The sequence below is a fragment of the Argopecten irradians genome, unplaced genomic scaffold, assembly GCF_041381155.1.
Source record: "Argopecten irradians isolate NY unplaced genomic scaffold, Ai_NY scaffold_0562, whole genome shotgun sequence".
NCBI lineage: Eukaryota > Metazoa > Mollusca > Bivalvia > Pectinida > Pectinidae > Argopecten > Argopecten irradians.
Window position 1 is genome coordinate 19,458 of NW_027188029.1, and position 12,739 is coordinate 32,196.

General features: G+C 34.0%; 1 protein-coding gene across 1 annotated transcript; it reads left to right on the plus strand.

The window, feature by feature from the left end:
- Positions 1 to 529: 529 nt before the first annotated feature.
- LOC138313035 (E3 ubiquitin-protein ligase RNF115-like) lies at positions 530 to 7,684 on the plus strand. Its single transcript, XM_069253694.1, has 7 exons — positions 530 to 663; positions 1,145 to 1,359; positions 3,967 to 4,017; positions 4,608 to 4,683; positions 5,849 to 5,942; positions 6,343 to 6,458; positions 6,958 to 7,684. The coding sequence occupies exons 1-7, from the start codon at positions 577 to 579 to the stop codon at positions 7,111 to 7,113; spliced, it is 795 nt and encodes a 264-aa protein (XP_069109795.1). The 5' UTR covers positions 530 to 576; the 3' UTR covers positions 7,114 to 7,684.
- Positions 7,685 to 12,739: the final 5,055 nt, after the last annotated feature.

The window sequence follows — 12,739 nt, forward strand, 5'->3', positions numbered from 1 at the left end:
AGGTTTTAATGTCAATCAACCATGACATTTGCACTTAAATGTTCCCGTATGGCTATACACAGTCGCCTATATATGGGATCGACCGCCGAGTTTCATACCCTTGATACTATGATATATATATGTGTATACTATTTCACAGAATCCTGCATTTGCGTAACAAAATTATCCCTCAAATTCAGGACTGTTACTCAAATACAGGACTATCCTGCATATACGTATACGGGAGTGTCCCCAACCTGTTCATTGTTCAAATTGCACTAATATAATGATAGTTATCAACTGCAAAACCAGATTCATGATTCCACAGTATACTGGAAGCCTCATCCTCTCTTGTTTACTTTCTTCGAATTCCCTTTCCCTTTAAACTGTTTCTTTGTGGTAGTAAATTGTTTATACTGTGTTTTGACAGAAGTTCATATAGATACAGTCATTCCTATGACTTAAACTTGTTTCAGGATCTTCAGTCAGAGATACCATTCTAGCTCTCTCTCTCTCTCTCTCTCTCTCTGCAATCGATTTGTAAACATTTTATTTTGGATTATCTTTCAATCATATTATGCACAAAGATTTAAGTAAATGTATTTTCAATGCAGAGGGTTTCAAGAAACAGACGCACAAACTCCATCAGAACCAACAGTTGATCCAGCTGCTCAGTTTGCAGAGGTTTGTTTTTATGGTTTAGCCATTCCTGTATGTTTTTATCACCAAAAGTAAAAATGAAGGGTGTCCGTTTTAAAATCACTATCAATTATTGTTTGAGGCCAACTGTTACTTATTACTGATATTATAATCAGATACCATTCACTCTTCTATATTTATTTATAAAAGCTTTAAGTTCCTCTGAAGAATTTTAAAAAGATGAATCAACAATAAATCTGTAATGTATTGACACTATTGTGTATTCAAGAAATTTTGAAATGTAGTTTTATGTCTCAATTTTACATGAATAAGTTTCAAAAAGTTTCAGAACAAAAAAAAAAAAAAAAAAAGCATGAACGATCACCCTTTTAATAGCCAAGTTCAAACTTGATTGATTAGGATGCTCATATTAATTGATTGATTGAAATCTATTTTTATTGAAAAGGAAGTCTGTTGTGAATGTTACAAGCTTGCATTTGATGTTAATTGATAATAATCTTTTCAGCTATGGGGCCGGGCATTCTTAGACAGCTTCCAGAATCAAGTATCTGGATCAACAGCATCCACAAGAGAACGATCAGAAGATTCTGACTCTGAGGAAGAGGAGAGAAACCACCCCCAGCCACATGGGCTTCGTCCCTCAAGGATAAGGCCTTTTAGAATATCTGTCCGAACAGGCAACCGTCGACCTGTGAATCGACACCAGCAACATATACATGGGTAGGTGTTACATTGGAAGTAGCATGTTATAGGGTCTATAATAATTCAATATACCGTATTTTCCGGAGTATAAGCCGCTACTTTTTTCCCTGAAAATCGGGAGTGCGGCATATACACCAGTGCGACTTATCTGTGGACGAAAACCAAAATCTGACGATGTTTTGGCATTATTACGTCGTGATTCACATGTGAAAATCGTAAGTTTTACTCGCCAGTTTTGTAAAGTTATACATCGAACAAATCACTGTAAAAATGTTTAAACGATATAATATGTGATGAAAATATAATAAAGATAAAAATAATAACGTACCAGATACATGTTCAATCGTAAAATTGTTTAATTCATGGAAAATCGGCCGACTGAAGCGTGGTTGTTTACAGTCACAACACAATGGCGGACTGATTTCGCTATCGATTTGCTGCAGGATCGTTACCAAGAAAATAATAACTAAAACGTCAAAAACCATCAAATATCAAACAATAAGTTAAATATATTATTTAAATATTATTTGAGTGAAAGAAATGTCCGCAGACAGGGAAAAAACAATCTTCTGAATGACTGCTAAATATAACTTGCACACGTGTTACACACGGTCAACATGTGTATTTCTCAGAATCCTGTCGCTGTGATTTCAATGAAATAATCGGCAGTCAAGTTTATAGTGTGAATAACATGTAATATAGAACATTATAGCGATGAAACATCATTTAATCGATCTCTGCAGCGGCAAACACCACGAGGTCATAATCCGGAAGTTTACAAAAAATAAGGCTTCGGTGAAATGCATCATGGGATATCTAGTTGACAAAACAGTGGAAGAACACTCTAAACGAAGTCGATTGATACAGTAACTCTTTACACAAAGATACATTTAATACACAAAATATATCAAGAAAGAAATTCTTATGCATACTGAAGAAAGTATTTACCGGCGTACTGAAATATGAGCGAGAGTAAGCATGAACTCGAACTTGCACACGTGTTACACATATGTCGGTCAACAGGGGAATTTCCCGGAATCCTGTCGCCGTGATTTCAATGAAATAATCAGCAATCGAGTTCACACACGTAAATCACATGTAATTTAGAACATTATAACGAATGCAAACATCGCACAGTGATATTAAAATCATTTAATCGATCTCTATAGCGGCAAACACCACGAAATCATATCCGGAAGTTTACAAAAATAAGGCTTCGGTGAATTGCATCATGGGATGGCAAGTTGAGAGAGAACACTCTAAACGAAGTCAATTTTAGGTTAATGATAGTCTTGATAATACAGTAATCCTTTACACATCAATATAATTAATACGCGAAGTATATCAAAATAGATATAAAAGAAAATCGTATGCATATTGAGGAAAGTATTTTAACCGGCATGTTGAAATATGAGAGAGAGTAAGCGTGAATTCGTACGGCCGCCATGTTTGTTTACACACAAGAAGTCTTACGTAATGGCAGAGTAAACAACGAACAGAAACATGACCAAATCAATTTTGCTAAAGATATTTACATCATTGTGAGTTTTATTTGTTATACATTTACAGAACAAGTTTACAGACAGTTTTCGTGATTCTAATCGATCGATAAGCATTACCGTGCTTCATTAGAGATCGATCGTATATACACAGAGGGTTGCGTGGGTGCATGGGCCTAACTTTTGGTTGCGGCTTATGTAACGGTGCGTCTTATGTGTGTACAAAACCTGAAAAAATCGTAAAAAAGGCCTCTGCGGCTTGTACACAGGTGCGACTTATTGTCCGGAAAATACGGTAATATTGGATATGGCCAAAAATTTTTTATGTCTGTTTAGGGTTACATTGGCAAAACAAGAGGCCCAAGGGCCTTAACGGTCATCTGACTACCTTGGCAAACATCACATAGGAAAATTAATTAGATATAGTGTCATGGTAGCCATCTTCGATTTGGGATCAACCAGAGATGTAACAACACTTTGTGAGGACCATGTCAGGATCATTTTAAGTAAGATTCAGCCAAATCGCACCAGTAGAACTTGAGAAGAAATTCAAAATGTGTTTTCAAGATGGTGGCTGTGGCGGCCATCTTGGTTTCGGATTGACCTGCAATATAACAACACTTTGTTGGGACCATGTCAGGATCATTTCATGTAAGTTTCAGCTAAATCGCACTGGTAGAACTTGAGAAGAAGTTCAAAATGTGAAAAGTTAACGCACAGCAGATGGTGCACGACGGACGAAACATGAAGACTATAGGTCATCCTGACCCTTCGGGTCAGATGACCTAAAAATGCGGTTAATAGGTCAGGATTTTTATTTTTTTAAGTGTCTTTCACTCTAAGTTAATGGCAGGAACCAGAGTCTGAGATCGAAATCATTACCATACTTTTAAATTTTTTTCATAGAAAAGTGACAAAAAATAGGGCCGGGGGTAAAAAAATTAGGGTTGGTTGGGTAACCTTAAGCAGACATTTTTTTAATGGCCTATTTATAAATTCTAAAAATGATAATAATTATATGTTTGTATATTAACATTTATACCCTTTGAATCTATAATTAGGTCACTTTGATTACCACGAAAAGCGACAAATCTGTGCTTATCATATGTGGTTGTTTCTGTTGTAGGTTACTTCAGATGTTTGTAGATAGATTAACAGGAGAAATGGGACAGCCTGTGTAAGTATTATTTATCTTTCAGGGTAAAAAATTTAATGATAAGGGGGAAAAATAAAAACTTCAGTATATCTATTAATCCTTGAAGACTATCTATATCTATTGATCATATAACAAGTGCACTGATGCATGCAATATCTCCATTTCTTAAAATCTCTCATATTTGTCAACTAAATTCTGAAAACCATACCTAATAAACATTTTGTTAGACTTTCCAATTTGGACCATCATGCTGCTTTACATTTTATCTTAACTTAAATGACAGCGAAGGTTTTTAATTGAATGTTCATTGTTAGTTTATATTCTAAGTTTAAACTAAGATAAATGTAGTGTTAAACACTATGAAGTATTATAGAGACATCGATGTTTGGTTCATGTATTGTTATACACTGTAAAAAAACATTCTGTCTTGTGGCTACTTACTTTCACCAATTACAAAGCATTTGATGCACGTAGATGAAGAATGTTATTTACGTTTGAGAACCATCTATGTAAAACTACATTCATAATATTGTTAGACTCAGTTTTGGCTGAAGTTTGCAGAATGTGCATGTTACATGATAATAAAGTCTGAGATATGATCTTTTGATCAGGAACTTTATGCCGATCCATGGTAACCCAGGGGACTACGCCTGGGGCGTAAGTGGACTTGATAACATTATAACGCAGGTATGTTTACTCAAATCTAAGCTTACCATTATTACAAATGTCTAGAAGGTCTCATGCCAAGACTTAAAGTCTATTTGTCATGTAAAAAAAACAACATTACAAATTAATTGTTTAATGAAAAAGAATCTTTTACTTTAACATACAATACTGTATTAAAGGACTAGGTATGGTAAGGGTCTTTTGTGGCCCCGGGCCCCCCAAATCCGCTATTTTTCAGAGTCTGTTATTTTAAGATGTGAGTCTTGCGTTTCAAATATTAACTGCATACATGACATATTTGATAGTGCTATTAGGTAATATAGCAATTCTAGTTGCCATGGCAACCATTTTTATTATACATTAATTATGCAAAAGGTGAAAATTTCATCAAAATTGGCCTTTTTATGCAGTTTTTCATCTAGTTAACATAGAGTGCATTCTAGAACAAACTTTATATTTCTCAAAATGATGTATTCTTCATGTCTGCTAATTCCCTTAAAATATAAAGTTTGTTCGAGGTTGTGCTCTATTGCTTTTAAAAGAAAAACTATAAAAGAATATGCCAAAATTGACCAAATTTTCAAATTTGCATAATTTATGCAAAGTTACCATGGTTATAAAGCAAAAACATACTTTCTGTTAACAAAAATATCATTAAGTTTTTATCAGGGGCGTATTCAATACTCAAAACGCATCAACTTAATTTCTAAATACTTAATTTGAAATTTGGTAGATTAAGGGGCCAAAGAGAGCCATTACCATATCAAGTCCTTTTACGATTTTCTCTTTGATGCTAAATCGGGGAGAGAATTATTCGCCAATTGTAATTTTGTAACAGTTAAGATCTATAAAAGTTATTATCTTTTTCACTACTTGTTCCATTTTAATCATGGGTATTTAAGTTTCCAAAAAAGCAAAATTTAATCTCTGGTGAATTAAATCATCTCTACAGTATATATAGGAATATATTTTGCCTTAAAAATTATGCATTTTGTATATGTTTTTTTCAAATAATATTATTCCATGAAGTTTAATATGTGATTTGATAATGAAAAGAAGAGATCAGTGATAACGGCCTGATGAGAATTTTGTTACTCTTCACTTTGTGTTTGAAAATCAATTACGAAGTATAAATTCATTTACATTTGTATTCTTAAAATTATTATGGTTTATGGTTGTTTTACAGTTGTTGAACCAGCTTGAAGGGTCTGGACCTGCTCCTGCTGACAAATCAAAGATTGATTCTTTACCTTCAGTTAGAATCACAGAGAAACAAGTGTGTAAGTAGATGTTTCAAAATGTACATGCTAATTATCTTTGATTCAAGATCCTATCTTTTAATACAGCAGTTTTGATATACCAAAACGATTTGAGTAAAGTGGGATTAACTGCCGACTAGTCCCACCTTCTGGTGATTTTGACGTCACATAAATGATGTCAAAATATACATGAAATTCGCTTGAAATTCGACTAACCCACGGTAAATGGTACTTTGTCCACATCGTGTTGAAATCCCAACACTCTTATTGATATGTTTTGTAAGACACCTTTGACAAAGCTGTACTAGGTATTCCAATATATCTGTTATTTTTGGTACAAACCTATGAAAACTGGAGAACAGACATGCAACAGTATATATTGACTATGATAGCTGATATCCATGTTTGTTTTGTTTGGCAGCTGAGACGATACAGTGTTCTATTTGTATGGAGGATTTGAAATTAAATGAAGAAGTAAAGAAGTTACCATGTGATCATCATTACCATAGAGAGTGTATTGTACCCTGGTTAGAAATGGTAAGTCACAAAAACAAAGATTTGTGTAACATCAACTGTTAACGGTTAATTTATTTCTGTCAATCTTTTTGAATTTTATAAACATATTTTCAAAAGGCCGCTGTTATTGCCTATAATGAAGAATATCCACATCTTAATTTCATAAAAACCTTTAATTTTTTTTTACTAAATATTTCATGTTTTAGAACTTAATTTCTCTTCTGTGGTTAGGGTATCAAGTAAAGATGAGCTGTTTAATCCTTTATCCAGTAAGGCCTTGACCATTAAGTTGGGATGGGGATATAATGTCACCCTTTGTCTGTCCTGTCCCATCATTTTCCATCACATCCTTCTTTGGTATATTGAAGATTGAGCATATTTGTATGTGACTTGTATAGTTCTCTCTGTATGTCAATTTGGTATACTTTAGAATTTGACAGTTACTCTGTCTAAATGCCATATAAACAGATAATCTTTGAACTACCTATTTTGTAAACTTACAAATAAAAACATTTTTCAGCACGGCACCTGTCCGGTATGTAGGAAGGACTTAAATGGTGTTGACGCATCCTTGAAGGATGACTATCCCACCCCCGTAGATTTAATGGACTCTGTCACACCGGACTCTGCCTCGGGAGGCCAAGACTCTGTAGCTGACGAAGACGACGACATATAAGTGGTGTCTTAACTAGGAGTTTAATATGTGATAATTAGTGACATGCTGGGACGACTTGGTTGTGGATTGCTGACACCACACTTTGTGTGCCAACATGTTCGGAGTCTGGATCATTCTTCAGCTGTGATTTATGTCAATTATAAAAATCCTTGATAGCTGTTTTAGGGACCCTTTCTTTGAAGGGTTTTTACAATAGCATAATTTGAAATATTTAAGGTAGAGAGTTCTATCAGTTTTCTATAGGCATATAATTATAAATATTTGTTTTCATACAAACATTTTGCCTTGAAATACCATGTAAGAGGCATAGAGAGTAATTCAACATTGCTTTATCCAAGTTACTCACTCTTCTTTAAATATAGCTGAACTGGTCTAAAAAAATTAATACTATGAAAATATATGAATGGAAAAAATATATTTGAATATTTTACAATTGAATATGGCATTGTAATGTTTTGTCATGTACCCTTTTCTGTATTTATGGGCATGAAGTGTAATCTGCAATTAAACTGTGTGCGTCCTTAGTACTGATACATGTCAGGAATTGAACGAGAGATGAGTATCTGGTCAAGTATTGACTTGTAAGTGGGACTTACGAGCATTATGTAGGTCTGTGATCATTCGATTATAAGAAAGCTGGCGATGCAGTATTAAATAAGTGTTTTGAAAAGCCAAGAGATATTCATAGAAACACAGTGATCGCATGCCATAATGGCTCAGCCCCTTGTAAGAGAACATGAAGATGCACTTTTACTCACATTCTTTGGCTAGTTAGACTCAAACATAGCAAAGTGCGATCCGTACACTTCTCTATTTTCGTCACATTTAATTTTCACTATATAGCGCGATAGCTCTTTGCATATATCTGTATTGTTTTTCTTTTATCTAGTTTCCTTTATTCAGCTAGAAGTGTTTATTAATCTGAACTATAGATCTGTTCGTAATTCCTGTTTCTTGTTTGATTTAGTTTTTGTTTACGTGTGATTTACTCTAGGATCATATGGTGTGCGTCCATATTTGGGGAAGTATTGTAAGCTTTGTTCTATATAATGTCCCCTACACAGAGTTGCGGACATAATTGACTTCTCTTCCTATAATTTCACTGTTTTCAATGAAACTATTTACTGAGATTTTTACTTGAGGACAGTCATGAGATTTGTTGTATGTATAATAGGTGTGAATTAATGCTGGATGTTCAGACCGACCATTTGAGTTATGGTATAGTTAAAATAAGGTTACAGGCCCACGACGCCATCGTTTACTCGCTGGTCCAGATTTCTGTCGTTTTTTCCTTATTTATTATTAATTTTACTCTACCAATACGATATTCTTGAAATAAGACGACTGTAGGGCAGCAACTCGGATGTTTTCGTCGAATTCTTGCTCGGAAGAATGATGTTAATATACTACACTACTTATTAATCTCACTCTGACTATTTTCAAGCTTTTCATATCAAAAATGTAAATGTCATCAGTCATGCGGTCCCTTGTGGAAAATTAGTAATATGCATCAGCTTGACAATACATTAACAGGCACCCAGATCGTCAATTTCCTGATATGCACAGTTTATGTTTATTATGTTCATCACTGTAGATCTACTTCAGTTAACCAAGTGATTCTTACAATACAATCTTGCTATTAGTCTCTCAATTAACAATATACATGTATACTCCAAAAAGTGATTTACACTACCAGAATTCTGGAATTCTTATTCTTCTTATCAAACTTTTGGTTTTCACCCTCATGAAAACTAGCTGAGAATAAATATTAAGTTCTATTATAGACATACGGTTTTTTAGTTGACTTCATTAATTATTGAATCTAAATATCGGTAATTCACACACTCAAGATGCATAGATCCCGAAACAGAATGAAAATGATTAGTTTGAGTCTGCTGACCTACTTATTATATATTTAAAATTTCACTTCCATCTGCAAGTAAAAATCGTTCCTTATCTTCCATGATCCGCTTTGCGTCTTTTTTACTGCTTTCAACACATTCCTGTAGAATTTAAAGCTTACTATTTCCAGTTAACCTCTTCACACGTATTTCCGAGTCTTCTCAGTCAAAGGTCTTGTTATTTATCAAACAAAAGCTACTTCATTTTATGAAATATCTCTAAGACAGTAGGTCCTAGTTATAAAGGCACGCGAGACGCTACAGTACTGCGTGCGACACGCCCGGAAAGGTTATATTCCTCGCAAATGCGAAGAGGGCAAAATTGAGTTATACTTCCATAAAATCACTTCAATACTATATAAGTTCAAGTGTTGCCTAGATAATAGGGTTTTGGGGGAAATTGTAACAGAAAACACAGCAGTAAGGTCTTCATCATCCCCACAATAGCGTACAATTACATATACATCCACCTATTCAATTTTTCCGTTATAGTACAGAGAAGTCCTGTCTCTCTAGATAATAACCAATGGTACTCACATTAAGAAACGACCTTCAGTGTTTTTTTTTTTTCAAAATTAATGACCCTTGACCTTCATTTAGCTTTTAAAAGCATCAAGTTACGGTATGATTCATTTTTCTACAGCATTCATTAGGATATAACCCAGATCACATAGCAGGTAAGTAATGTAATTTTAAGTCATTTTAACCTCTGCTGATCTTGAGATATTGACTGCAATTCATTTAAACACATCTTGTATACAGCTGTTCATAAGTTCTAGATCTGGTATCTGGGATTTTAAGGCTCATTTGTTGGAATGACCTATGATAAATTGTGCTTTGTCCAACTTAACTTATAAACTGAAAGGCACATGGCATATAGCTTGTAGCATATGGATGAAGTTAGTTCAAATGTATGGCATTGGCCTTCAATTTGTAACAGGTCAATTTGCTGAAATTTGAAAATTGCTTGTCAATATAACTGAAAGACTAGAGGTTGAGAGATTTGGTTATTGGCATGTAGCGTGCTGGGATGTAAAGATACCAAGTTTGGTTTCAAATAAGGGGCTACCATTTTGCATGGTCACATAAGTTGAAAATGGAGAATAATCATTACTAATATTCTGTACGTAAATCGAAAGGATTAGTACTCGTATCTTGGCCTGTAGCATGCCTCGCTTGTTATTTGAATGACCTTGACCTACCAATTCACTTTCAATATCACTCATGGTCTAATGTATTTAGGAATCTAACCAACTTCAATTGAAGTATTTCTTAGAATGCACTTGGGCTTAAATTTCAATTATTAATGTTAGTCAGAGAAATACGGCATTTACAGACCCACTATGGTCTTGTTTCTTTATCCACTAGCTACTGTTATACTTTCTATGTGTTACTATTTACATAATATATTACCACAAGCCCTCTATCAGTGGGTTGTGAGTTTGAATCCGATGTGGGGCAGTTACCAGGTACTGACCAAATTGTATTATACTATATGACCTCTTTTTCTTTAACTAGAAAAAGTTGTTAAAAGGCAAAGTTAATGCTGATGGTTGATTTATGGAAGATGGTGCCATACACTGCATAAACTCCTGATCAATTACCGTAGATTAGGTAAACTGATTTAGCTCATCATCTGCCTGATATCCAATTATTTCACAATTGTAATATTTTTGCATATGTCAGTAGTGTAATATGACCTGGAAATTCATTGTGACGTCGAACAGAAACAATTAAATGATGTCAGAAAAATGATGCGACGTCAGGATTAGGAGGATGGCGGGACAAAATTGCGGCCTCTGCTGGATTTTTGGAATATATTTGTTATGTAGATATTTGTAGTTATGTGATAAAAACTATCTGATATTTGTTTTCATTTCATATGAGATTATATGAAACTAATCTCGAAGTTTTAATTTTTGCTCGCAAAAAACCCCAAAAATTCTTAACAATTTAATCGTTTCATAAAATCTCAAATGACTTGAACACTCATGTAATATCCTTTATATATTATACTATCACACTAAATGAATAAAAACCATTCCATTTGTCATGGTGATCAAATCACTTGATAGGATAACACACCAAAATGAAAGCTACTACTCGTGTGAAATTCCTGTGAATTTTATTATATTACAACGTAACATCATAATACATGTTATACATATACTGTGATAGAATACACAATCTATATGGCTGTACATGTATATCATTATCTACAAATTAAAGCAAATATGAAACCAAATACATAATAATGAAAGATCCCTCTGTGATCTTGATTTTGACTGCAAGTCATTTTAAACACATCTATGTTATACATCTGTTAGTAGTTATAGATCTGGTATTCGGGGATGTTAAGGTCATTTGTTGGATATGACCTATGATATCTTGTGACTTCTGTCCACTTACTTATAACTGAAAGGCACATGGATATAGCTGTGTAGCTCATCACTGGTTGAAGTTAGTTCAAATGATATGGCATTGGCCTTCATGGTAAACAGGATCATTTTGCTGAATATGGATAATTGATTGTCACAATTTACTATTGTGAGTTCGAGAGTTTGATTATTTTGGACATGTTGCGTGGCTGGTGTTAATGATACCATGTTTGTTCAAATATGGGGCTTACCCTTTTCATAGGTCACATATGTTGAAACATGAGCTAATTCTTTCATTTGTCAGTTTATATGAATGGTTAAGTATCTGGTACTTGGCCTGTAGCATGCAGCTTGTTAATTTGAATGGACCATTGACCTCCTATAACTTTCTATATCTCCATTGGTAATGTTTTAGGAATTAACAAATCTCAATTGAAGATTTCTTGAGAATGCAATGTCATTAATTTCTATTTTTATTGTTAGTCTGAGTTTTAGGCAATTTACAGCCCTACATGGTCTTGTTTTTTGTTATCCACTAGCCTACTGTTTACTTCTTTTATGTGTTCTATTTACTATAATTATAATTACCACAAGCCCTCTATCAGTGGTTTGAGAGTTTGCTTCCGATGTGGGGCAGTTACCAGGTACTAGACCCCCCCCCCCAAATACCTAAATATAAATTGGTTTTAAAATTTTTATTTATTATTCGAGTATGACACTCTATTTTTCTTTAACTAGAAAAGTGTTAAAAGGCAGAAAGTTTATGCTGATGGTTGTGTTTATGGAAGTATGGTGCCCATACTCGGCATAATAATCCTGGATCTCAATTTACCGTAGATTTAGGTATAAATGATTTAGCTCAATTAGCTGCCCTGATTATCCCAATTTCTTTACACAATTGTATATTTGTGCGTTTGTCCAGTAAGTGTATTATGACCCTGATATATTCATTGTGACGTCGATCCGTACAATGTTATTATGTCAGAAAATTGATGCGATCGGCAGGATTAGTGAGGATGGCGGGACCAAATTGCCGGCCTTCTGCTGGGATTTTTGGAAGATATTTCGGTATGTCGATTTTCTGTAGTTAAGGGATAAAAACTATATGATTTTTGGTTTTCCATTTCATTTGAGTTTTATGAAATAAACTATAATCTCGAAGTTTTAAATTTTTGCTCACGCAAAATATTACCCCTATTTAAATAGTTCTTAACAATTTAATCGTTTCATAAAATCTCAAATGACTTGAACACTCATGTAATATCCTTTATATATTATACTATCACACTAAATGAATAAAAACCATTCCATTTGTCATGGTGATCAAATCACTTGATAGGATAACAC